The sequence below is a fragment of the Heteronotia binoei genome, chromosome 17 (assembly GCF_032191835.1).
Source record: "Heteronotia binoei isolate CCM8104 ecotype False Entrance Well chromosome 17, APGP_CSIRO_Hbin_v1, whole genome shotgun sequence".
In the NCBI taxonomy this organism is placed as follows: Eukaryota; Metazoa; Chordata; class Lepidosauria; order Squamata; family Gekkonidae; genus Heteronotia; species Heteronotia binoei.
The window spans coordinates 43389016-43416381 of NC_083239.1; the positions used below are offsets into that span (position 1 = coordinate 43389016).

Here is a 27366-nt window from a genome sequence, read left to right on the forward strand (position 1 = left end):
CGTCAAGGTAGCAATAGGCTCTCAGCTACGGAAGGCAATATTTAGTCCAGATAATGGGGAAGGGAGAAAGAATTAGAAACAGAATTAGAAAAGGGGAGGAGAGGAAGGAGCACTTCACAGAGGCGAGGCAGAAAGGGAGCGCAAAAGGGGACTTCGGAGAGGCAAGCTGAAATGCCAATGCTGGACCTAGGGTTGCCAACCTCCGGGGGGTGCCCGGAGTTCTCTTCGTATTGCAACTGGTCTCCAGGCAACAGAGATCCGTTTGCTTGGAGAAAATGGCAGCTTTGAAGGATGGATTCTAGGGCGGCACTTCACTGGTGAACTCTCCCCCGTCCCCAAACTCCACCTTTCCTGGGCCCTACCCAGCCCCCCCAAAAAAAATTGAAAGGAATTTCCCATCCTGGAATTGGAACTCATAACAGGAACCCCAGAGGGGCTGGGGGGAGGGCAGAGAGATTCCAAGATAAGGTGCCAACCTCCAGGTGGTACAGCCAGAAGAAATCAATCACCTTGAAAAATAACTAAGGTTATACACGGGGTCATTGTGTAGAAAAAGAGATGCCGGAGCTCATTAGCGCAACTCATTTGCATGTTCCACACAGCCCTGACATCACGGAAGGTGTACTAAATTAGATCAGCTCAGCATCTCCCTTAAAATGCTTCTTGAATTAGAATTGTCATAATAAAACCTTCCCTCCCATTATACTTTGAAAATTCCTTTCTCCTATGTGACCACAGTGGCATGAGGAAGACTTCCATCTCTCTGCTTTATATGTTTTGGTCATTTTCCCTTTTTTTGTGGGGGAAAATATTAGAAATCTTAAGAGTTCAGCAAAATTCCCAGAGGGTTTGAGCAATGGAGCCCAGAAGCAAGTACTTGTTGTTGGGGGGTGCAGTTTAAGAAAGAAAGCACACAATCAAATGTAGAGGTTCCAGAGTTCCGCTCTTGTGAGCTCCTGCCCAAAATGAGGCCTAGTTATACACAACAATCAATCTTTTATACTTTTCTCATGCAATTTTTATACTTTTCTCATATCCTCCTCACATTTTCTCATATCCTCACATGTAACCTTTTTTTTTTAATAAATATACAATCAACAGAGATCACTTCCCCTGGAGAAAACGGCCACTTTGGAGAGTGGATTCTGTGGCATTAGACCCCCCTGAAGTTCTACCCCTCCCGAAACCCTACCGTCTCCTCAGGCTCCAACCCCGAAATCCAGGATCCCCAGGTATTTCCCAACCCAGAGCTGGCCACTCTATCAAAGAGAATTTTTTTAAAGTTCTGCCAGTGTCTTTTTAAAGCAAGGAAATTGCAGGAGCTGAGTTTTCCCTCCCCACATACAAACCAACCAACCCCCTAAGGAGCAAACTTTTTACAACAGATCAGAGACATTTCAGATCCATGAGGAAGAAGAATTGCGGATTTATACCCCACCCTTCTCTCTGAATCAGAGACTCAGAGGCTCACAACCTCCTTTCTCTTATACTTATAGGGTTGCCAGCCTCCAGGTGGGACCTGGAGATCTCCCGCTTTGCCAAGTGATCTCCAGGTGGCAAAAGATGATGATGATGATGAAGATGACGAAGAAGATGAAGAAATTGGATTTATACCCCACCCTATACTCTGAATCTCACAGCGGTCACAATCTCCTTTATCTTCTTCCCCCACACAGACACCCTGGGAGGTACGTGGGGCTGAGAGAGCTCTCCCAGAAGCTGCCCTTTCAAGGACAACTCCTACAAGTGTTATGGCTAACTCAAGGCCATTCCAGCATCTGCGAGTGGAGGAGTGGGGAATCAAACCTCGTTCTCCCAGATAAGAGTCCGCACACTTAACCACCACACCAAACTGGCTCTCTCCACCAAACTGGCTCTCTCTCAAACTGGAAAAACCACCCTGCCACCTTGACTGAGGCCAGAAAACTTCTCGATCCAAGGAGCCAAAAATGTTAGCTATCTTTTAAATTTAGACACTACCTTGCTAGCTTTGGGTTAGGAAACACCTGGAGATTTGGGGGGCTGCCCGTGAGGAAGGCAGGGTTTGGGGGAGGGACCTCAATAGGCTAGAATGCCAAAAAGTCTACCTTTCAAAGCAGACATTTTCTCCATGTGAACAGATCTCTGTCGCCTGGAGGTCAGGCGTAATCTGAGGAGATCCCAAGCTGCCGCCAACTCTATCTGTACCCCACCTTCCTCCTCAGTGTAAGCTCACTCTCCTCCCCTCTGTTTTATCCTCACAGAAACCCCATGGGGTAGGTCAAGCTGAAAGTGTGGGACTGGCCCCAAATTCCCCAGCATGCTTCCATGGCAGAGCGGGAATTCAAAGCTGGCTCTCTCAGATCCTGGCGTGACCCTCTAACCACTAGACCACATCAGCTCTCTCCTTCACCCTTGATTCCTCACCGGCCTCAGTTCGGGAAGTGTCTGGAGAAAACAGCACTTCTTCCTAGTAGATTCAACGTTCATTAATATCTTTCTACGTGCCAGTGAACCTGACAGAAGCGTCTGAAAAGAAAAGAGGGGTTGCCTCAAAATCCTCACCATAACGCCCCCTCCCCAAATAAAACCCCAAAGGCAGATAAGGATAAAGGGAAAGAGGAGGAGGGTCTCTGGTGACTTCAATGGGGAAGTTCTCATGACCTTTTTCTTTTGAGCATGAGGCTCTGAGGTGGGGGAGCTATTTTAAGCCTTAAAAAACTGAATCCTTTGGGGAATCTTTAGCACTTACTCAGCTTTTTCTCCCCCCCCCCCCCCCCTTTGATGCTCTCCTGACTATTTTTGGCTTAGAAGGATATCCTGCAAATGACCTAACTTTCGTGTCCTTCTCTGGGATTCAAAGCTCTGCTACTCTCCCTCCTCCAACCAACACCTCACTCGGATCCTCAGTCTCCCCACCCTCCTTTTTGTAGCTCCGCAGATTACTCGTATCCACAGCAAGTCTGGCCTTCTGCTGGCCTCCAATCATCAGCTCACAGTGGCAAGAATGAACAAGCATCAATACACCTCTCTCTGGGAGCCAGTTTGGTGTAGTGGTTAAGTGCGCGGACTCTTACCTGGGAGAACCAGGTTTGATTCCCCACTCCTCCACTTGCAGCTGCTGAAACAGCCTTGGGTCAGCTGCAGTTCTCACAGAGCTGTCCTTGTAAGAGCTCTCTCAGCCTCACCTACCTCACAGGGTGTCTGTTGTGGGGGGGGAGGAGAGGTAAAGGAGATTGTAGGCCGCACTGAGATTCAGAGTGTAGGGTGGGGTATAAATCCAATATCATCATCTTCTTCTTCTCCAAGTGCTACTTCCTTCAGTAACAGAGTTTTCAATCTGTGTTCGAAAGTACAGGCAGCCATATCTAAACAGAACTCTTTCTAATCCTTCTAGAAAGAGCAGTTTATGCCTTGGCTGTGCCAGTTAGAGTCTGTGCTTCACCTGTCCATTCACAATGAGAACTCTGGAACGAACAAGCATCTTGTTTTATCCAATGCTGCACCAGGGTACTTGGAGAAAAAGCTCCTGTAGAACTTCTCCATCCATCCGCTCTCTTTTAAGGCCAACTGGAGGATTGCGTGGTGTACTGAATGTTGAGCTCCAGTGAGGGAGAGATGGATTCAAGTTCTTGCTTACCTGTAAAGCTCCGGAGGTGACCTTGGGCAGTTTAACAAAGTCCTCTCACCTCAGCCTTTCTCGCAAGGTTGTTCCAAATGCTCCAGCCTGGGCAATTTCTGGAGCTTTCGGGGTGGTGTATGTAGAGAGGAGAGTCTAGGAAGGGATTACACCTAGACTCTATGGCACACCATAGAGTTTGACCTCTGAAGCTGCTCTTTTTCTCTAAGACAAAGTGATCTCTGTAACCTGAGGTTGAATTGTAAATCCAGGAAATCTCCAGGCCTCACCTAGAAGTTCGCAACCCTTACTGATCCTCAAGCTTTATGGAGGACAGATGGGATAACTAATACAATGAAGGAAGGAAGGAAGGAAGGAAGGAAGGAAGGAAGGAAGGAAGGAAGGAAGGAAGGAAGGAAGGAAGGAAGGAAGGAAGGAAGGAAGGAAGGAAGGAAGGAAGATTTATACCCCACCTTTCTCTCTTCACCCACCACAACAGACACCCTGTGAGGTGGGTGGAGCTGAGAGAGCTCTGACAGAAACTGCCCTTCAAGGACAACCTCTGCCAGAGTTATGGCTAACCCAAGGCCATTCCAGCAGCTGTAAGTCGAGGAGTGGAGTATCAAACCTGGTTCTCCCAGATAAGAGTCTGCACACTTAACCACTACACCAAACTGGGTTAACCACTACACCAAACAGGAAGGAAGGAAGGATTTCACTACCAAAAACAGTATCTAACTTAAATTTGTTTCAATTGCAATTCAAAAGAGCCCATGGCCCTGTAAGAGAAGAGCCAGGGATAAATTAACAAATGATAATAATTATTATATAGAAGCAGTTTTATAGCCAGGAGATCCGAAGATTGTCTGGCAGCCTGAAACTCTAGCTCTTTTTGTGGCAAGCTAAGTTTATTCTTTGGGCTGAGAGAACTGTGACTGAATAAAGGTCACCCAGCAGGCTTCCAGCGGAAGAGGGAGCATCGAACCCAGTTCTCTAGAGTCCACCGCTCTTAACCACCACACCAAACAGAATTCTCAGTGTCGTAACTACATAAAATTTCTCCCACATCCTTTGAAGAAAGCTACAGAGCCATACGTTTGTACCTTACATATATTCTTTCATTTGCAGCACGTACCTATTTACTACATTTGTGCTTTCCAGTCAATGCCTCCAAAGCGATGACAGCTTCTGCCACTTGTACAAATTGCTTTCCTGTTCCCAGGGACAGAACCCGTACCTGTGCAATGGAAAAGGGCGGCGATTTGCCCTCGGAAAACAGCGCAAAGGAGAAGGGGCTAAACTCCCTAATTTCTCCCTGCTGCTCCAATCCAAGTCAACCCCCACACACAAAAAAACAATCACTAAGACGACTGGCATTTTGGGGGAAACCCTGGAGATCTCTTCACGGTCTTGTTTTGGCCCCGGGAAACACAGCGAAGGGCTGGAGGTCAAAACTTCTTGGTTTTAGCTTTCCAGTTCCCAAACAGAATCGCGGCACTGTGCCCAGAGTGGAGCTGTATCGAAGGCATTGTTGGCTTTCCCAGAAGCCCGATGGCCCCTCTTCTCCCGGCTCTTCATTAATACTGTCCTTTAATATGTGGATGATGATAGATTGCCAGGCCCCGTGAGGCTGGCAGGAGATTTACTCGGGCAGCCGTTGACGCTGGGTGTCACCGAAGGCACTCTTCCCGTCCCACGCCCGGCTTCCTCCTCCACCGCCCTCCCCAACTGCCTTGAGGATGGACCAACCGGCCGCCTTCCGACCTCCTCCACCCTGTGCCTCAAGCAACCTCCTCTTCGGATGCATGCTCCTAGATAGGGTTGCCAAGTCCAATTTAAGAATTATCGGGGGACTTTGCAGGTGGAGCCAGGAGACTTTGGGGGTGGAGCCAGGAGACAATGGTGGTGGAGCAAGGGTGTGACAAGCACGATTTAACTCCAAAGGGAGTTCTGGCCATCACATTTAAAGGGATCGCACACCTTTTCAATGCCTTCCCTCCATTGGAAATAATGAAGGATAGGGGCACCTTATTTGGGGGCTCATAGAACTGAACCCCCTGGCCCACTCTTTTTGAAACTTGGAGGGTGCTTTGAGGAGAGGCACCGGATGCTATGCTGAAAATTTGGTGCCTCTAACTAAAACAACAGCTCCCTTAGATCCCCAGATACCCAAAGATCAATTCTCCATTATACCGTATGGGAATCGGTCTCTATAGGGCATAATGGAGTGCGCAGCAGACATTTCCCTCTCCCCCCCCCCCCTTTGTGATGACCTGAAGCGGGCAGAGGGCCTCCAAATAGGGGAATCCCCTGCCCCCTCCTGAGGACTGTGTCATCCACACGGGATGAAACACAGTGATGGATTGGTAAATAGGAGACACCTGTGTTCCACAACCTTACTCACAAGAAATCTTCACAAAACACTCTATTTCTCAAAAAACTTGCTATGCAAGCTTAGTGTTAGTTCAATTCATCTCATTTTTTATGCTTTTTCACTTTTAGCATAATATATAACAAACCACAGGGTAAAATACCCGATTTTTACACACAGTTCGTGTTTTAAAAAACGAAATTATAAACAGACATAAAGAGAACACTGAAGAGAGTCCACCCATGCAAAAAGCCTATAAATAAATTTCTTGCTTGCTACGCAGACCTCTTGTTTCATCTGTTGATGTTATTTGTAACAATAGGTTGATCCACTACTTAGTTGCAAAGTGGCAACTGTAGCTGAAACAAGGTTCGGAAGTTCTCCAAAAATGTACAAAGCTGCAAGGAAGGCAGGACTCAGAGACTGTGTCAAAGTATATGGGATAACACGTATTCTAGATAATCACGTGTTTCGATGTCCCCTTCTTCTTGATCACAGTACTTCACTTTTTGGAACCAATGCTCAAAAAAACTATTCACGCAGTTAGGCAATTACTCAGGCGGCATTAGCGAAAGGGTTGCCAACCCCCAGGTGGGGGCAGGGGATCCCCCGGTTTGGAGGCCCTCCCCCTGCTTCAGGGTCATCAGAAAGTGGGGGGGAGGGGAATGTCTGCTGGGAACTCCGTGATTCCCTATGGAGACCGATTCCCATAGGGGATAATGGAGAATTTATCTACAGGTATCTGGGGCTCTTGGGGGGGGGGTCTATTTTTTGAGGAAGAGGCACCAAATTTTCAGCATGGCATCCAGTGCCTATCCCCAAAATGCCCTCGAAGCTTTAAAAGGATTGGATCAAGGGGTCCAATTCTATGAGCCCCCAAAGAAGGTGTCCCTATCCATTATTTCCAATAGAGAGAAGGCATTTCAAAGGTGTGCAGTCCCTTTAAATGTGATGGCCAGAACTCCCTTTGGAGTTCAATTATGCTTGTCACACCCTTGTACCTGGCTCCACCTCCAAAGTCCCCAGATATTTCTTGAATTGGGCAAACCTAATTAGCGGTCCTCCTGAGGAATGGCAACCCACCCAAGTATTTGGGTGTCATCTTAAGGGGACAAAGGTATGCTCACTCTGGCCCAGACTGCAATCGCTTTTTGCAGGTTTCGTGGTGCCTCTTCAAAGGGGTGGAAGCACAGGAGATGGGGAGCGCGAGAGATGGGGAAAGAGAGCAGCTGGTGGACAGCTAATCTGCTCTATGAAATCCTGACTCTGCCTGGATCACACAGCCTCATTTCAAACAGTGGACGGACGGGTAGATGGATGTGACGGATGGAGGGCTTTTTTTGCAGAAAAAGCCCAGCAAGAGCTCGTTGGCATATTAGGCCACACCCCCTGACATCACAATTGTTTCGCACTGGGCTTTTTTGTAGGAAAAAACCAGCAGGGACTCATTTGCATATTAGACCGCACCCCCTGGTACCAAGCCAAACGAAACTGCGTTCCTGGGAATTCCTGCTCAAAAAAAGTCATGGAGGGAGGGAGCAGTGGAATTCTAGCAGGAGCTCCTTTACACATTAGGCCACACCCCCTGATGTAGCCAACCCTCCAAGAGCCTACAAAAAAGAGCCTTCTAAGTTCTTGAAGGATTGGCTACATCTGGGGGTGTGGCCTAATATGCAAAGCAGCTCCTGCTAGAATTCCACTCCTGGATGGATGGAGGGAGGGAGGGAAGGATGGAGAGAGAGAGAGAGGGAGGGAGGGATTGGACAGTCAGGTTCCATCAGGATAAGGGAGCCTCAACGATAGTGAAGGGATGTGGAAACTAGGGATTGCTCGGTGTAATCCACCCTGAGTACAAATGAAATAGAGGACTATAAACAACGTAAATAATAATAGCTGTTTAATTTATGATATTCGATGCACAGGCTGCCCTTCCCTGCGAGCAGGGCTCAGGGCGGCTGACAGGTTATTTATGATTATAGTAAATAATAATATGAAGAATCCAGTCAGGAGAGAAGGGGAAGTGACTGGTTTCAAAGCCAGCATGGTATAAAGCAGGGGCGGCCAAACTGTGGCTCAGGAGTCACATGCAGCTCTTTCACACATATTGGGCCGCTCTCGACACCCCACTGGCCAGCTTGGAGAAGGCATTTCTCTCTTTAAATCACTTCTCCAAGCTAAGACAACCAGTGGCTTGGAGAATGCATTTAAAGTTAACGTTACTTTCTTTCCATCTCTCCCTCCCCATCTATTTGCCTGCTTGCCTTCCTTCCAGCTCTCAAACGTCTTGCGGCTCTCAAACATCTAACGCAGGGGTGTCAAACATGCAATTCAGGGGCCGAATCAGGCCCTCGGAGAGCTCCTATCAGCCCCCCCCCCAAGCAACTAGCTGACATCTACTTCCTTCTCCCTCTCTCTCGCTTCCGTCTGCATAACAGCTTGCTTTGCAAGGCTTGCTCAACTGCACAGGAGCTACAGAGCAAAACCTCTGTTTTCTCCAGTGACTGAGGCTCCATTGGGGAGGAAAGGGGGAGGAATAGCTTGCTTTGCCAGGTTCTACCAATTGCACAGCAGAGCTACTGAGCCAAGCCTCTCTTCCTTCTATTGGCTGAGGCTCCTCCCCCCGCCCCCAGTCCCCTGGGGAAGGAAGGAAGGAAAGAGCCAGAGCTTCCTCTGCCCAGTCCCTTGGATCCCATGGGAGGGATACAAAGAAAGCATCTTTAAAACCAAGGAGTGCTAACGTTTTAAGCATGTTTTTAAGTTTTAAAAATATATATATTTGTGTTTGTCTGTGTCCTTTATAAAGTTTATATCTCTGCGACCTAATCTTAAACAGGTACGCACATGGCCCGGTCCAGCATGGCTTGGCCCAACAAGGTCTCATTCATGTCACATCCGGCCCTCATAACAAATGAGTTCGACACCCCTAATCTAACGTTTATTCTCTGTGGCTCTTATGCTAAGCAAGCTTGGCCAATGCCTGCCAAGACGGAGGCGGTTTGCCACTGCCTGCCTCCCAGGGCCGGCTTAACAATTAGGCCAAGTAGGCACTGGCCTAGGGGGCCCCATGCCTTTAGGGGGCCCAGACAAGCTTCCCCCCCCCGTTTCCCCCTCTGCTTGCAGCCCTCCCAGCCTGCACATGCAGCCAGCAACTGAGCCGCTCACTTGCATGGCGCGGCTGCTGCTGGCGTCATCGCCAAGTTTTGCCTCTCTCCGCCTCTCCCCCGCAGCTTTGTCAAAGGGGCTTTTGAGAGAGCGCCTGCAGGCTGCAGCAGGGGCCGTGGGCGGTGGGGCAGGCGCGCCAACTCTGAGATCATTTGCAAGAGGGCCCCTGAAATTTCAACTGGCTAGGGGCCTCCGCAGGGCTTAATGCGGCACTGCTGCCTCCATGGACCAATACTGGCTTTCCTGGGCGGCCTCCCATCCAAGGACTGACCAGGGCTGACCCTGCTCAGCTTCTGAGATCAGCCAAAGTCCCTCCGGCGCCCAGGCCAGGGTCTAAAGATGAAGAGGCGCTTCTTGAAAAGAAGATCCGAAGATGCAGCTACCTGGAGGGGCCGTCTCCTGTCATGCTTGGAGACACTGCGCAGCACACTTTCATTAGTGTAGGGAGACAGGCACAATCAGGGCTGCCCCGGCCACTAGGCAAACTAGGTGACTACCTAGGGCGCTGGCCTTCTGGGGGCACCAAATGCGACTCGGTAACATCATCAGTGCAGGGGGCAGGCCTCGGATTCAGTGGGAGCTCACAGGAGCACAGCTCCTGAACCTTTCCGAGAGCTCCACCTTCTCCTTCTGAGAGTTCCGCCTCCTTGTCCATTGAATCATAGGCGCAGCTGCATAATAATCCCTCGGTGAGCTCCACCACCTATTTTTCTACAAAATGACCCCTGGCAAGGGGGATACCAGACGTTAGCCTTGCCTAGAGGGCCAGACAGTCTAGGGCCGGCCCCGGACAGAATAGGCTAGCGGATGCCCCGTGCCAACCAAAAAGGCACAGAGAGCACACCTCCCCAGTGCTTTGCAACCACACAGGAGCTCCTTGGCTCACAAATCAACAGAAAACAGCCCTCAAAGACAGGCGTTTCCAAAACCACTAATTTAGAGAGAGAGAGAGAGAACAGAAATGCTTCCTTCTCCCTCCCACCGCCTCCAGCCAAGTGGAGGAGAGGAACGAGGCTGGCTTTTAAGTGGGATTCAGGTAAGGCGACAAATGCCAGGGCAGAAGCCGGTGCTATTCTGGTTCCCTCGCACCCTGTCAAGTCTTGCAAGATCTTCGCACTTCAGCGAGGGGAGGGGGCCAGCAGAGCCGCAATTCAGGATGAAGAAGTGTGAACCCTGCTTGGGGAGTGGGGGGGCCTTCATCCCTGTCAGCTCACACCTCGTTCATCAGACAACCGGCTCCAAGTCCGGGATCGCAGAGCCGAGACTAGGAGAGCTTCCTTTTAGACAGACGATCGGCCTGCCCTGGGCTGAGGGCTGGGGGAGATAACGCCTCAAGATTTAGGTCGAAGCCCTCCAGATGGACTGCGTTTTAAACGCCTGCGGTAAAGCTGTCCAGGATCCGAGAAGGAAACCAACATCCCAGGTTGGGTGTTTGTTTAAGAAAAAAGGAGCCACATGGTCTACAATCGTGGGTAAGCACCCATGAAATTGCTATGGAGACTGTAGGGGGGAGGGGAGGAGAGGAATGGGAAGAAAGGCACATGCGTGCAGGGAGAACTAACGGCTAACAACAAACCAAGTTTTGCATTGAATTTCTGCACAAGCAGCAAGGCTGATTACAGACTTGCAGTCTATACTGCTATGCACAGTTTACAGAAAGCAGGGTCCTAGTTACACAATTTCTGTACCACTTAATGTGCGTGTGAATCTGCTTCAGTTATTTCTGCTGGTTCCAGACTTCTAAAATCCTAATGCATCAGCTTTTGAAGCTCACTCCTTTTGTAACTGTACTGGCTCACTGTGTGTAATCAGCCTTGAGTCTGTGTGAGAAAGACGGACTACAAATAACACAAATAAACACATAGTCCAGGGGCAGCCAAACTCGCTTAGTGTAAGATCCACACAGAATAAACATCAGATTTTCGAAAGCCACAAGACATGAGTCAGATGTGGGAGGAAGGAAGAGAGATGGTTGTGGAGGAAGAGGTAGAAAGAAAGCAACTTTAACACAGAATGCATTCTGCAAGCCATTGGCTGACTTGGCTCGGAGAAGTGATTTAAGGAGAGAAATGCCTTCCCCAAGCCAGCCAACAGGGCAGTGGGGGCTTCAAGAGCCGCACAATAGGTTTGAAAGAACCATATGTAGCTCCCAAGCTGCAGTTTCTCCCTCCCCTCCGAAAGAGTCCATTCTCATGAGTTTTCAACTTGATCCCATGGCTGCTGACCCTCAGGGAAAGGCAATTGTTTAAGTCCCTCTGCCTTGAAGCATTTCATAAAAGGAAAAGTCATAAGTAGCCAGAGGGGATGCCACGTCCGTCTCAAGGCACCCTTGCATCATTTATGTTTGCAATCTTGCCAATGCTGCATTTTTGAAAGCCAGTTAGTTAATCTAACTATAGATATTTTATGTGGAAGTTACCATTTTAAGAACGTAACAGGGAAAGTTATCTCTATACAGACCAAGATTGTGTTAACGAAGAATACAATTATGGTGCTGTAATATTCTACTGATGCTAAGTTGGTTACTTGAATTGCATTAAGCCGTTTGGTGGCTGTATTTGAAGTTTAAGAAAAATTAAAATCTTCTATACGAAAACGTATGTCTGCATTTCACGCAAGCAATGGGTATCTGGCAACAAATTTGGAATGAGGCAGCTGCTGGCTGTCTAGCAGCACTGACCCACTAGCAAGTTTATAGTCCTCAGGATTGTAGGTGGAACTGAAGCAGATTGTGCCAGCTCTGAGTCTGGAGGGTGGAGGTTTGGGGAGGGGAAGGTAGAATGCCATACAGTCCGCCTCCAAAGCAGCTATTTTCTCTACGGGAGCTGATCTACGCGGCCTGGAGATCAATTGCAATAGCAGAAGATCTCCAGCCACCACCTGGAGGTTGGCAACCCTGAACTTAAGGAAGGCTTGAAGAAGAAAGTGGGAACTGGGAAAGGCTTCCAGGCAAGACGGAAGCATCAGTTTGGAGACCCAGTTGGGTTTCGTGTGCTGGACTCTAATCTGGGAGAACCGGGTTTGATTCCCCACTCCTCCACTTGCAACTACCAGGTGACCTTTGGTCAGTCACAGTTCTTGAAAGAGCTCTCTCAGTCCCACCTACCTGACAGGGTGTCTGTTGTGGGGAGAGGAAGGGAACGAGATTGTAAGTCGCTCTGAGACTCTGCGTGAAAGGTGGGGAATAATTAAACAGGGCTTTTTTTTTTTTTTAGCAGGAACGCAGTTCCAGCTGGCTTGGTGTCAGGGGGTGTGGCCTAATATGCAAATGAGTCCCTGCTGGGCTTTCTCTACAAAAAAGCCCTGTGTGAAACAATGGTGACATCAGGGGTGTATGGCCTAGTGTGCAAATAAGTTCCTGCTGGGCTTTTTCTACAAAATCCAACTCTTCTTCATTATTAACCACAAGCAGGAACTCCTTTGTATATTAGGCCACACACACCCCATGTAGTCAATCCTCCAGGAGCTTGCAGTAGGCCCTGTACGAAGCTTTTGGAGGATTGGCTACACCAGGGGGTGTGGCCTAATATGCAAAGGAGTTCCTGCTACAGAAAAAGCCCTGACCCCAAGCCTTGCTCTGCGCCCCTCCTCCTGCTGCCCAACCAACCTCCCCTTCGCATTCCCCCCCCCCCTCCATTATTCCCTTCCTTGCCAAAAAGACAGTCTTTTTTTAAAAAAATGCAAAAACCAGAAAGTCGGGAAAAGGGCCTCTTATGCAAAAATTAAGTACATGTGCACAAGCCTAATTAACTTGCATAATTAATTCTGGCTGGGTGTCTTTGACTCAGACTTAGAACGGGGAGGGGGAAAAGGGAGGGGGGGCAGATCCGGATTGAAAAGAGGCGAGGCAGGCAGCAAAAAGCCCAAACTTTATTCCAGGCGCGCGAGCCTTTTGGCAGGGGGCAAAACCCACCCAAGTGGCCACCGAGAGCGAGTGACCTTCCCGCTCGCGCCCCGCCTGGCTCCAATCCCTTCCAAGGAGCGGGGGGCGGTTATTTTCTGAATGGAAGGCGAGAGGCGAGGCGTGAGCTGCCTGCTTAAAGAGCTCCGCCGGCAGCGACGCCGCCGCCGGGTCCTGCTGCTCCACCGCTTCCCGGCTGCTGCTGAAAGGGGACCGCGGCAGCGCGGAGAGCTGCCGTGGCAGCCGCTGGCCGCCAGGGGCTTCCCGAAGAGCTGATGCCAATGATTCCTCGCACAGAGGAGAGAGACGGGGGCAGCGCTAGCAAGGGAATGGAGCACAGCGGGGAAGCGGGGCCTGATTTCAACTGCACCTCTGGAGCAGTGTTCCCTCTAAGCTGAGTTCGCGTGAGCTGGCTCACAGCTTTTTAGCCTCCAGCTCGCACATTTTTGTCTTAGCTCAGGAAGGATGACCCCAGAGCACACTGATGGATGCAGCAGCTCACAACTTTAAGGCCAGTAGCTCACAAGCGGTGTTCCCTCTTAGCTGAGCTAGCATGAGCTAGCTCACAGGTTTTTAGCCTCCAGAGCACAAATTTTAGCTTCCAGCTCACAGATTTTTAGCCTCCAGCTCACAGATTTTTGTCTTAGCTCAAAAAGGATGACCCCAGAGCACAATAATCTATGCAGCAGCTCATGACTTTAATGCCAGTAGCTCACAAGCAGTGTTCCCTCTAAGCTGAGTTAGCGTGAGTTAGCTCACAGATTCAGGAGCTCAGAGTTAGCTCACTGATGCAGGAGCTCAGAACTTTAAAGCCGATGGCTCACAAAGTACAATTTTTCCTCACCGGGCTCCGCAAGCTTAGAGGGAACATTGGTTACATCCACTGGATCTATGGTTTAAAATGGAGGAGAAACTAACTCCTCTTTTCTCAACAAAAATCTTCACCCCTCAACCTGTTCTGCCTGCCCGAGCGACCAAATTCTGGCGGAAGAGCTTATATTAAATATATAAATAAATTTGTCTACTGCATTCCCCATTACCATGTAATGGTGTGGAAACTGGAGGACGACAAAGGTTGATTCATTTGAAACGTGGCATCCCGTGAGAGTTTTAAGGAGATCGTGGACTGTCAGAAAGCCAAATCAGTGGGTTCTTGATCCAATCAAGTCTGAACTCTCCCTAGAAGCTAAAACGACAACTAACATTATTGTGCTTTGGCAGGGCTTTTTTGGTAGAAAAAGCCCAGCAGGGACTCATTGGCATATTAGGCCGCACCCCCTGACATCACCCTTGTTTCACATAGGGCTTTTTGGTAGAAAATGCCCAGCCGGAACTTATTTACATATTGGACCACACACCCTGACACCAAGCCGGAACTGCGTTCCTGCTCGGGAAAAAAGCCCCGTGCTTTGGTCACATTATAAAAGAACAAGAATCAGTGAGAAAGGCGATAATGCTGGGAGGGGGGGAATTGAGGTCAGTGGCACCTTTTAAGACCAACAAAAGTTTACTCAAGGCAGGAGCTTTCAAATGCAGGCAGGCACAAAGGGAAAGAGGAAGGCACAACGGGAGACGGATTGATTCCATGAAGGAAGCCGTGGCCTCCAGTTTGCAGACCGGCAAGCTGAACCAGCAGACTCATTCTGCTATAAAAGAGTTGGCATTGGCAAGGCTGTTTACAACAGGACGTTTGGGAGATTAGAATCACAGAGTTGGAAGGGACCTCCAGGGTCATCTAGTCCAACCCCCTGCACAATGCAGGGAATTCACAAATGCCTTTCCCTAAATTCAAAGAAGAAGAAGATGAAGATATTGGATTTATATCCCGCCCTCCACTCCGAAGAGTCTCAGAGCGGCTCACAATCTCCTTTACCTTCCTCCCCCACAGCAGACACCCTGTGAGGTGGGTGGGGCTGGAGAGGGCTCTCACAGCAGCTGCCCTTTCAAGGACAACCTCTGCCAGAGCTATGGCTGACCCAAGGCCATTCCAGCAGGTGCAAGTGGAGGAGGGGGGAATCAAGCCCGGTTCTCCCAGATAAGAGTCTGCCCTTTCAAGAACAACTCTGCGAGAGCAATGGCTGATGCAAGGCCATTCCAGCAGGTGCAAGTGGAGGAGTGGGGAATCAAACCCGGTTCTCCCAGATAAGAGTCCGCACACTTAACCACTACACCAAACTGGCACAGGATCCTCATTGCTTTTTTTTTTATTTTTATTATTATTATTATTATAACATCCAATAGACATACATAACTCTGCCGCAAACACAGATATAAGGAATTCCTACCACCCTTCCCCACACCCAACTTGACTTACACATATAAAACATACATTTAGAAGCAGAGGCAGCAATTTATACATTAATATTCTGGTTATTTTCCTTGATATCTATTTATTAGCCTTCATCTACACTGAGCATCTTAAACAATTCCTACCTTCTTGTTCTTCATGAAACAGAGTCCATTTGCCTTCAATTTGCTTGTTATCTTTTTTTCTTTTAACTTATCAGACAAAGTATCCTCATTGCTGCCAGGTGGCCACCTAGCCTCAGTTTAAACACCTCCAAGGAAGGAGAGCCCACCACTTCATGAAGAAGCCTGTTCCAGTTTGATGTAGTGGTTAAGTGTGCGGACTCTTATCTGGGAGAACCGGGTTTGATTCCCCACTCCTCCACTTGCACCTGCTGGAATGGCCTTGGGTTAGCCATAGCTCTGGCAGAGGTTGTCCTTGAAAGGGCAGCTGGTGTGAGAGCCCTCTCAGCCCCACCCACCTCACAGGGTGTCTCTTGTTAGGGGAGAAGACATAGGAGATTGTAAACCGCTCTGAGTCTCTGATTCAGGGAGAAGGGCGGGGTATAAATCCACACTTCTTCTTCCACTGAGGAACCGCTCTAACGGTCAGGAAGTTCTTCCTAATGTTGAACCAGAAACTCTTTTGATTTAATTTCAACCCATTGCTTCTGGTCCTACCTTCTGCGGCCACAGAAAACAATTCCACCCCATCTTTTACATGACAGCCCTTCAAGTACTTGAAGATGGTGATCATATCACCTCTCAGCCGCCGCCTCTCCAGGCTAAACATGCCCAGCTTCTTCAACCTTCATCAAAGGGTCTCCAGACCCCTCACCATCTTCGTCACTCTCTTCTGGACCCATAGGGTTGCCATAATATGGAAGCTACCCAACGACACTTGCACACACACACACACACACACACGACACACCCCCGGGTGGGAAAGAGGTGTGTAAACTGAGTGAAAGTCTTGACAGGGGTAGAAATGGATTAGGGGCTTTGCTGAAGGAGTGGATAGAGAAACCCCCGAGGAGAGCTATGCTTGGCTAACTGCCTATCTCTACTTTAAGGTAAGATTTCAATCACTGGCAGGAGCAGCGGCCACAGAACAAAACAAAAGCCCTTTTCTCAGGACTCCACTGGCTGCAGAACTATTTCGCGCTGGCAGTCCAGAGGGGCAGGAGGACAAACTAGGACTCTGGGATAAAAGAAGCTGCCATTTTAAGACTGACTCCTCAATGGTTTTAGACTCCCAGAGAGCCCCCTTGGATTTAACATAAAAAGGTACAGGTAGTCCCCCCTGTGCAAGCACCAGTCGTTTCCGACTATGGGGTGACGTTGCTTTCACAACGTTTTCGCCCCGTGACACAGAGTGTTAAAGCTGCAGTACTGCAGTCCTAAGCTCTGCTCATGACCTGAGTTCGATCCCCGGCGGAAGCTGGGTTTTCAGGTAGCCGGCTTGAGGTTGACTTCCAGCTTGAGGTTGACTTCCATCCTTCCGAGGTAAAATAAGTACCCAGCTTACTGGGAGGGAAGTGTAGATGACTGAGGAAGACAATGGCAAACCACCCCGTAAAAAATCTGCCGTGAAAACATGAAAGCAGCGTCACCCCAGAGTCGGAAACGACTGGTGCTTGCACAGGGGACCATTCCTTTTGTTGCCATTGCCTTCCCCAATCACCTACACTTTCCCCCAAGCAAGCTGGGTTACTCATTTTACCAACCTCGGAAAAATGGAAGGCTGAGTCGAACTAGAGCCGGCTACCTGAACCCAGCTTCTGCCGGGATTGAGCTCAGGTTGTGAGCAAAGCTTAGGACTGCAGTACTGCAGCTTTACCACTCTGGGCAACCGGGCAGTGTAATTTTCCCCTCCAAGCCAGGACAGAGACACCATCACAGAGTGCAGGCACAACACATTCCTCATCGTCTCTGTTGTCCTGATCTCCTTCACCACCGTCAGAAACACCCCACACACACACACACACACCCAATGCACTTGAGAAATGGACGGGGGTGAAAATCTGGGTCAGAAGATGCAGTTTCTCAAAAAGAAAGAAAGCTTCCAATTTCACAGTGGGGCACAGATTTGATTTAGACGCAGCACGGGCTGCTCCTGGGAGCATCAAAACAACCCAAGGCTATGATTTCTTGGGATTAGTCTACTATTTTCTTCTCCCCGCCAACAAGCCAAGATCGGCGAAACCCGGATCTGCCAAAGGGGGGAAGGGAGAGAGGGACGGGGGCTTGGCTTCCGTGCAGGCTCCTGGTTCAAAATGCGCGCATCCCAGAGCTTCTGCATTCCCTCTTCAAAGCCCTTCCCTGGACAATCTGAAGGTCTTCCACACACTTGCAGAAAAACATGTTCTCAGTTGAACCCAGGCTTGAGGAGCTATAGAGCAATTAACGGACTCTGTGTTATTGTGGATTACGTAATTGGGGCCAGAATCTACAATTTATATCAGGGATGGCCAAATCCGCTTTACGTAAGAGCCACATAGAATAAATGTCAGATGTTTGAGAGCCACGAGAAAGGGAGGGAGGCAAACAGATGGGGGAAGGAGAATGGAGGGAGAGGTGGAAAGAAAGCAACTTAAAATGCATTTTCCATTAAATGCTGGCTTGGAGAAGTGATTTAAAGCAGGGGTCCCCAACTCCCGGGCCGTGGACCAGTACCGGGTTGTGGCTTGTTAGCAACCAGGCCGTGAGTTGTATATTTCATTATATATCACAATGTAGTAATAAGAAGATGACATTGGATTTATATCCGACCCTCCACTCTGAATCTCAAAGTGGCACACGATCGCCTTTATCTTCCTCCCCCACAACAGATATCCTGTGAAGTGGGCGATGCTGAGGGAGTTCTCCCCAGAAGCTGCCCTTTCAAGGACAACTCTGCCAGAGTTACAGCTGACCCAAGGCCATTCCAGCAGCTGCAAGTGGAGGAGTGGGGAATCTAATCCGGTTCTCTCCAATAAGAGTCCGTACACTTAAGCACCACACCAAAATAAAGTGCACAATTGTATCATCCCGAAACCATCACACACACACACACACCCCAGGTCCATGGAAAAATTGTCTTCCACAATACTGATCTCTGGTGCCAAAAAGGTTGGGGACCACTGCCTTACCGCTTCCCCTTTGGCCTGGCGAGCAAATCACTCACTTCTGTTTTCGTGGCAAACCACAGTTTGGAATTTACTTGCAAACAAACAAAAAAGAAAAGGCTACAGTGCCCAGTTTGCTACACAAGTACCAAGCCAGACCGGTTGAACCAGCAAGCCACTGCCTATCCCCAAAGGGTAACTGCCCTTGGGGAGGAGGGAGCAGGGAACGCGCAAGCCTGAAGCCTCTTCAAAGCTCTTTTGGGTAACACCAAACCTCCAAACCCTAACGCAAGCCTTCATTTCCCTCGCTGACCCCTCGGAAGCTGTTTGGATAGCAGGTTCTTTGAAAAGAAAAGGTAGGGTGTCCCTTTTTGCTTCTTACAAGAAAAGGGGAGATACAACCTGCACATGCCCAGAGACCTTATTCTTTATTTTACACCAGGGGTGGCCAAACTGTGGCTCGGGAGCCACATGTGGCTCTTTCACACATATTGCATGGCTCTTGAAGCCCCCACTGGTGGCTCGGAGAATACATTTGAAGTTAAAGTGGCTTTCTTTCCACCTCTCCCTCCATCTCCTATCTATTCTCCTTCCTCCCTCCCTCCCTCCAACATCACATCTTGCAGCTCTCAAACATCTGATGCTCATTCTATTCTTAGGGAGGGACGGTGGCTCAGTGGTAGAGCATCTGCTTGGGAAGCAGAAGGTCCCAGGTTCAATCCCTGGCATCTCCAAAAAAGGGTCCAGGCAAATAGGTGTGAAAAACCTCAGCTTGGGACCCTGGAGAGCCGCTGGCAGTCTGAGAAGACAATACTGACTTTGATGGACCAAGGGTCTGATTCAGTATAAGGCAGCTTCATATGTTCATATGCCAGGGGTGGCCGACGGTAGCTCTCCAGATGTTTTTTGCCTATAACTCCCATCAGCCCCAGCCAGCATGGCCAATGGCTGGGGCTGATGGGAGTTGTAGGCAAAAAACATCTGGAGAGCTACCGTCGGCCACCCCTGTTCTATGCGGCTCTTACGTGAAGCAAGTTTGCCCACCCCTGTTTTACACAATCCGGAAAGAAACCCGTCAACTGGAAACTAATTCCAGGCCAAGGCCTGACGAATCACGAAATAAAGGTAGACTCGTTTGTCTTCCATAATTCAACTCTTCCTTGCACCCCCCCCCCCAAACAACCGACAGCAAACAGTGTGCAGCTCCAGAAAGCTATAAAAAGACTGCTCCAGGGGGGAAAAACCCCACCATCCTGGTCCAGTCACTGCGGTTATTTTATGCACGCTTTTTAAAAACCCTCCCAACAATTAATTCTGGCATCACACCGAGAAAGTGTTTGGTAAGCACATTTGCATAAAAGGGCCCAGTTACCCGTGCAATACGCAGAACACAAACACACACTGTTCCCGTCGGATGCGGGTTGGGGGAGTTTGTTCTCGTGGTGGGGGGTCTCGGAAACTGAACAGGGGCTCTAGTGTGCATGCTAATGATCAATTATTATGGGGAGAGGGAAGGAAGATGCTTCCTTCTCCGCCATACCAATTCTGCTGACCCCAGAAGACTCCTTGGGTGCCCTCCTGGCTCGGAGTTATCCCAGTTCACAGCTCCATCGAACACAACGGCGGCTCCCCTCTCTTCTCAGAGACTCAGAACCCCACCAGCGTCCCCTCTAAGCTGAGTTAGCGTGAGCTAGCTCACAGTTTTTTAGGCTCCAGCTCACACATTTTTGTCTTAGCTCAGGAAGGATGACCCCAGAGCGCAATAATTGATGCAGTAACTCACAACTTTCATGCCAGTAGCTCACAAGCAGTGTTCCCTCTAATCTGAGTTAGCGTGAGTTAGCTCACAGATTCTTAGCCTCCAGCTCACACATTTTTGTCTTCGCTCAGGAAGGATGACCCCCAAGGCACACTTATTTATGTGTTAGCTCACAACTTTGATGCCAGTAGTTCACAAAGTAGAATCTTTTGCTCACAAAACTCTGCGGCTTAGAGAGAACATTGAACCCTACAGAACCAAACGGATTATTTTGAGCCCAAAAAAGAGAGACCACTACTCCGGATGACGATGCTATTGGATTTATATCCCGCCCTCCGCTCTGAATCTCAGAGCAGCTCACAAACTCCTTTATCTTCCCCCACACACACAACAGACACCCTGATAGGTGGGTGGGGCTGAGAGAGCTCTCCCAGAAGCTGCCCTTTCAAGGACAGCTCTGCGAGAGTTATGGCTGACCCAAGGCCATTCCAGCAGGTGCAAGTGGAGGAGTGGGGAATCAAACCCGGTTCTCCCAGATAAGAGACCGCACAACCACTACACCAAACTGGCTCTGGAACATTTCTTATTTTGAATCAGCAGCTTTCGTTACCTTCATTTTTTAAGCCACTGTCCTTTCCTTCAAAAAACCGCGTAAGCCGTGTGCCGAAAACACCGTGTTGCTTTCTGTTCCCCCCTGACCCGAGATCAAAGCATCGCAGAAAATAACAGCCGCCTTTGATTTCGAAAAAGCCACCATTCCGCATCGGCCTTTTATTTTGAAAATGTTCCTCTGACAAGGCCCGGCTGCTGGAATGCTTTTATTTTAAGTGACTGCCCCTTGTTCCTCAAAAGAAAAAAAAAATCCCAGGTTTGTAAAACAAGGTGAAAATCCAGGACATAGCCTAAGGCCCAACACAGATGAATTTTCCAGTGAAGAGAAGCTTTTGAGCATGTGCGGGGAGGCCTCATAAGCACGTTGCTGAGTTTCTTGGGAAATGTTTCCAGGGGATTGCACCTTAGCACACATTATTTTTTTAAGAAACTGAGTTTTGCACAAAGCTCTTCTTTCAAAAGTAAGAGCCCCGTGGCGCAGAGTGTTAAAGCTGCAGTACTGCAGTCCAAAGCTCTGCTCACCACCTGAGTTCGATCCCCGGCAGAAGCTGGGTTTTCAGGTAGCCGGCTCGAGGCTGACTCAGCCTTCCATCCTTCCGAGGTCGGTAAAATGAGTACCCAGCTTGCTGGGGGGGAAAGTGTAGATGAGTGGGGAAGGCAATGGCAAACCACCCCGTAAAAAGTCTGCCATGAAAACGTTGTGAAAGCAACGTCACCCCAGAATGGGAAATCACTGGTGCTTGCACAGGAGACCTTTCCTTTCCTTTATATCAAAGCGGCTAAGTCCTAACCACCATAGCCCAGGCTAGCCCAATCTCACCAGATCTTGGAAGCTATGCACCCGGTTAGCATTCGGATGGGACAGCACCCAGGGCTGCTATATGAACATATGAAGCTGCCTTCTACTGAATCAGACCCTCGGTCCATCAAAGTCAGTATTGTCGACTCAGACTGGCAGCGGCTCTCCGGGGTCTCGAGCTTAGGTTTTTCATGCCTATTTGCCTGGACCCTTTTTGGTTGGAGACGCCGGGGATTGAACCTGGGACCTTCTGCTTGCCAAGCAGACGCTCTACCACTGAGCCACCGTCCCTCCCCTAAAGCAACAGCAGGCAACGGCAAACCACTTCTGTTGCTCCCTGCCCTGAACTGGGCAGCCCAGGCTAGGAGATCTCTTCACATCTCGGAAGCTAAGCAGGGTCGGCCATGGTTAGTATTTGGATGGGAGACCACCAAGGAAGTCCAGGGTTGCTGCGCAGAGGCAGGCAATGGCAAGCCACCTCTGTATGTCTCTTGCCCCGACACGGATGGCCGAGACTGACCTGATCTTGTCAGATCTCGGAAGCTAAGCATAGTCAACCCTGGTTGCTATTTGGATGGGAAACCACCTATGTTCCCTCTAAGCTGCGGAGTCTTGTGAGCAAAAAATTCTGCTTTGTGAGCTAGCGGTATTAAGGTTGTGAGCGACTGCATCCATTATTGTGCCGTGGGACCATTTTTCCTGAGCTAAGACAAAAAGGCGCGAGCCGGAGGCTAAAAAATCTGCGAGCTAGCTCAGCTTACAGGGAACACTGGAGACCACCTGGGGTCCCTACGCAGAGGCAGGCAACGGCAAACCACCTCTGTATATCTCCTGCTCTGACGTGGATGGCCCAGGCTACCCTGATCTCATCAGATCTCAGAAGCTAAGCAAGGTCAGCCTCGGTTGGTATTTGGATGGGAGACCACCCAGGAAGTCCAGGGTTGCTACGCAGAGGCAGGCAACGGCAAACTATCCCTGTAAGTCTCTTGCCCTGATGACGTAGATGGCCTTGTCAGATCTCAGAAGCTATGCAGGGGTCAGCCCAGGTTGGTATCTGGATGGGAGACCACCCAGGAAGGCCAGGGTTGCTACGCAGAGGCAGGCAATGGCAAACTATCCCTGTATGTCTCTTGCCCTGATGACGTAGATGGCCTTGTCAGATCTCAGAAGCTATGCAGGGGTCAGCCCAGGTTGGTATCTGGATGGGAGACCACCCAGGAAGGCCAGGGTTGCTACGCAGAGGCAGGCAACGGCAAACCACCTCCGTTTGTCTCTTGCCATGATGGGATGGCCTACGCTAGCCTAATCTCATCAGATTTCAGAAGCCAAGCACGGTCAGCCCTGGTTGGTATCTGGACGGGAGACTACCCAGGAAGTTCAGGGTTGCTACGCAGAGGTAGGCAACAGCAAACCACCTGTGTATGTCTCTTGCCTTGACGTGGATGGCACAGGCTACCCTGATCTCATCAGATCTCAAAAGCTAAGCAGGGTCAGCCCTGGTTGGTATTTGGATGGGAGACCACCCAGGAAGTCCAGGGTTGCTACGCAGAGGCAGACAACGACATACCACCTCTATATGTCTCCTGCCCTTACGTGGACGGCCCAGGCTACCCTGATCTCGTCAGATTTCGGAAGCCAAGCAGGGTCAGCCCTGGTTGGTATTTGGCTGGGAGACCACCCAGGAAGTCCGGGGTTGCTACGCAGAGGCAGGCAACGGCAAACCACCTCCGTTCACTTCTTGCCTTGCAAATCCTACTAGGTCACCATCAGGCCGGCTGCAGCTTCGCAGCCCTTTCCACACCCGCCGCGTCCGTAAACACTCTACCGTAGCCACCGCTGATCGAGGGATTCGACCAAGACTTCCGTCAACCTGAAGTCCGCATGCCACATCGAGACAGCCCCTTGCGTGATGTGAGATGTAGGGAAATTAGTTGGGAGGAGGGGCTTAAAGGAGCCAGGAAATGCACCCACACCTACCTGCCCCCGTGATGACCTAGAAAACAGATTTTACTCCAGAGCTATCGATTCAAGAGGAATGCAATTACCCGGAGTATGGACCTGCCACCTCCGATAAGGAAGAGTTCATTGCAAAGTCACCCAAATTTAAGCCATGGCGGGCTCCCACACTCCCCTCCCCTTGGGTTTTTTTGGCAGCTAGTCTCCGACCCCCTCCCCAGCTGTCAGCCGCCACACCATCCATTTCTCCTTCAATTCCTTCCCCTGCTGCTGGCTGAACACTGCCTCCCTTCCTCCCACCCACCCCCCCACGAGATCTTTCCCTCTTCCAACTCTGAACGCATCTCTCGCCTGAGCAGAACCCTTTCATTTAGCAGCCAGAGCGTCTGCCTTTCAAACGTCCTTCCATCCCCTCAAAAGTTGTTTTTCTTCTCCTGTGGCTTGAACGGTTCCCATGCCCACCCCAGCCACCGTCCCCGCCCGGCTTCGAGCCACCCTTTTTGGATCCGATTAGGGAAAGAGAGAGAAAGCAGAGCAGAAAGCACACCATTCCGTTTCCACGTTTCGGGCCAAAAAATAAAAAGAAAGCAGCACAAAAAGCGGGCCAGCTCCCGTTTGGCCAAGCCCTGCAAACGAGCAGCAGCAAAAGTAAAACTGAAAACAATCCTGGAGCTGAATGGAAATCCCCAACACTACTAGGTGGAGGGGGGGGGGGGGACAACCCAACTGCAATTCTGTTTGGAAACCAGGATTTTTAAAGTCGAGTCAGAGCTCCGGGTTTCTGAGAAGATGGATTTGCACCATGCAGTTCCCATCCTCTGCTCACTCTAGGGCTGATCCATTCAGTAGGCCTCCTTCAAAAGACTGAATTCATTTCCTGAGCCCGGCGCCCAGCTCCTGAACGTATTTTTCCCCCACTGTAAGAAAACTCTTTTGCCATTTCCACGGATTTTTGTTTCCTTGCAGCACCTGCCCCGGAAAGGTCTGTCCAATGAAAAGAAGTTCTTTGAAATTCTAAAGCATCGAAGTCGATCTGATAAAAAGCCCATTGCAGGGTCCTTTAGGACCAACACAGGAAAGGCCGTCAGGTGGAGAAAATGTAATTTGGGGCACAGGATATCTGGGGGGGGGGGGTCCATTTGACTAAAGCCCGCCCCCCCCTCCATCACCACCACCTGCCTGTTTTTCGACCCAGCGGTGAAAATCAAGCCTTTGGTTCGAAAAAGACTCCAAAAGGACAGGGAGAATCGGACAGCAGTTGAAAAGAAAGGCATGGGCAGGAACACACAGAAGCACCATCCGCACTACGCCACAGCCAGGCTTTCAACTCCTCTGTGTGTGTGTGTCTCTCTCCAACCTGTGCTTTGCCTGCCTGTAAAACGGCATCCTTGGGCAGTGAAGGACAGAGAGGTGGACAGCTTGAGAGGGAAGATTCATGCAAGCGCCCCTGCTGGGGAGGCAGAACACCTGAGAGGCCTGCAGGCTCCTAGCCAGGCGGGAACTTTTTGCTTGAGCAGAAAGATTGACCTCTGCAAAGAGAGGCTGATTGATTGAGGTGCCAGCCGGCTGCAAAAAAGGAAAAAGTTCCACACTCTCTTTTTTCCCCCTGTGAGCAGGCTTACGAAAGGAAGGAAACGATGCCTGACCTTTCCCCCCCCCCCCATAAGGAATCCTGCGCGTTTCAAGATGGGAGAGAAACAGTTCGTCCCCTTGCCTTGAAAAACCAAAAAGCAGCCAGGATTCAATCGCAATCCCAGCTAAACTGAAACACTGGGGTGGCGAACCGGTGGGAGATGCCCGTCTGCTTAAAGCCAGGCTTTTTAGCATAACTGAGTTATGGATAAGGAGGGGGGTTTTGTATGAGTGTGTGTGTGTGTGTGCAAAGATTCAACCATATTTTTTCCCCAATGCTTTGTTCTCTTTCTGCTCGCAACGCCCCCCCCCCCTCTTCCCAATGCATCAGATGGGAATTGACAGATACCCCGGACGGGGAGAATTTGGGAACGCCATTTTTACTTTCATGCTTGTTCCTGTAATTTTTCCCCCCATTGATCAAAACAAAAATCGGAGGCGGGGGTTGGGGGGGGGGGAATCTGTTTCGAAACAAGGCCGACGATCCTTCTTCTTTGGATCCAGAAGCAAGGCAAGCGGCGGGGAGAGGAAGAAAATGTGGGTCCACGCGTTGGGAGTCGGAGGTCGGCGGGAAAAAGCAGCAGGGCTGTTTTATAATCCCATTCTGCAAAACTCAAAGCAGAGGCTGAGACTGGGGGGCGGGGGGGGGAAAGAGAGAGAGATAAGAAAGGGAAGGGGGCCAGGAAAGAGCGGAGGAAGCTTTCTGGACCCCTCTTTTGGGAACTACGACCCGACAGAATAGAGAAAGTAAAATCAATCCCAAACAATTTCACCCCACCCCCACAACACTACAATAAAATAAGCAACCGAATCTTTGGTTGCACCACAAAAGTGGCATGCACAGGAGGGGCAGATAAAGGCACAGCAATGCCCCCCCCCCCAAATCCAAAGAAGCAAACCGGAGCAACCAAAGACAACCCCCTCCACCACGTCCAGTTTTGGAGTTGAAGGGGCAGCAAGACCCAGCCTCCCTGCCCCAGCTAGAAGGAAGGGGGGGAGGGGGAGACAAAGATACCTGGATGTGCCCACAGGTCGAAGGACAAAGTGGGGTGGAAGCCGTGGGAAGGAGTGGGGGGGGGTGCGAACCCCACACGCACAAAGCCCCGAAACCTGCCCCCCATCGCCGCAGCGGAAAGAAACGGGGCGGGCAGGAGCTTTGCCATTGTTCCCCCTATACACTCACACACACACACCCCTCTGCTGCTGCAGCAGCCGCTGTGAATCTTAGGGTCACACAATGCGGGAAGGGATGAGCGCGTAGGGCTCTCTCTCTCTCCCCACCCCAAAAGTCAAGACAGCCGCCCTTTCCTCCCAGGCCAGGCGGTAGCTAGCCCCCCCCTCCCCCAAGAAAGGGGGGCAGATCGGGGGCGCTCCCCCACCGCAAAAAAAAAAAAAAAGAGTCATTCCGCGGGGCAGCTTTTTTTTTTTTTGCTTTTTTGCCAAAAGCAAAGCGAGATCGGAGAGGAAGGGGAAAGAAGCCTGGAGGACGGCGGCTGGAGGTGACGGGGGGGGGAGGTTCGAGCGGCGAACGGCGCCCCGCGATCGATCGCATCCGTGGAGACACCCCCCCCCCCCTCCGTTTTCTCCTCGGCTCTCTCTTTGCTCGCAGCCCGGGCTCGCTGCAGGAGCGCTTTGCAAGGCGTAGACTAGAGGACGAGCGCGGAACGCCAGGGCGGCAGCAGCAGCAAGCAAGCAACCGGGCGAGGGGAGGGAAGGAAGGAAGCAAAGCGAGAGAAAGGGAGGCTTCCCCCCCACCGCCGCCGCGGCTCTTACCTCCGCCGGCCGCGCACAGCAGCGCAATCCCGGCCAGCGCCGCCGCCGCCGCCGCCCCGGGCGAGTGCCCGCCGCTCCCCGCCGAACGCATGCTGTGGCTCTGGGGCGCTTCCCCTCCGGTCTCTCTCGCGCTCGCTCGCGCTCTCTCCCTTTCCCTGGCTCTGCACCTGCACTCGAGCTCCCCCAGCGTTAATCTATGCTAATGAGATGCCAGCGAGGAAAGGGGGCCGGGCCCGAAAGGCAGGGGGAGGGATGGGGGAGGCGACTGTTTACAACTCCCATGCGGGAGAGGGAGGGGTTTTTAAAGGCGCAGGGAGGGCCCTGCTGGGACGGGCAACCCCCCCCCCCAAAAAAAAACCCAACAACAACCCTACGGAGGTGCCTTTGCAAACTGCCCATTTGCAGGGTCG

The 27366-nt window shown here is 50.5% G+C and overlaps 1 protein-coding gene across 1 annotated transcript in view; it reads right to left on the bottom strand.

The window, feature by feature from the left end:
* Window positions 1-27084, bottom strand: part of CADM4 (cell adhesion molecule 4) — a 220597-nt gene extending 193513 nt beyond the window's left edge. Inside the window, exon 1 of the mRNA XM_060258420.1 lies at window positions 26957-27084. Within this exon, the coding sequence (XP_060114403.1) occupies window positions 26957-27047 (91 nt within the window). The 5' untranslated portion in view covers window positions 27048-27084. The remainder of the gene's footprint in view (window positions 1-26956) is intronic.
* Window positions 27085-27366: the final 282 nt, after the last annotated feature.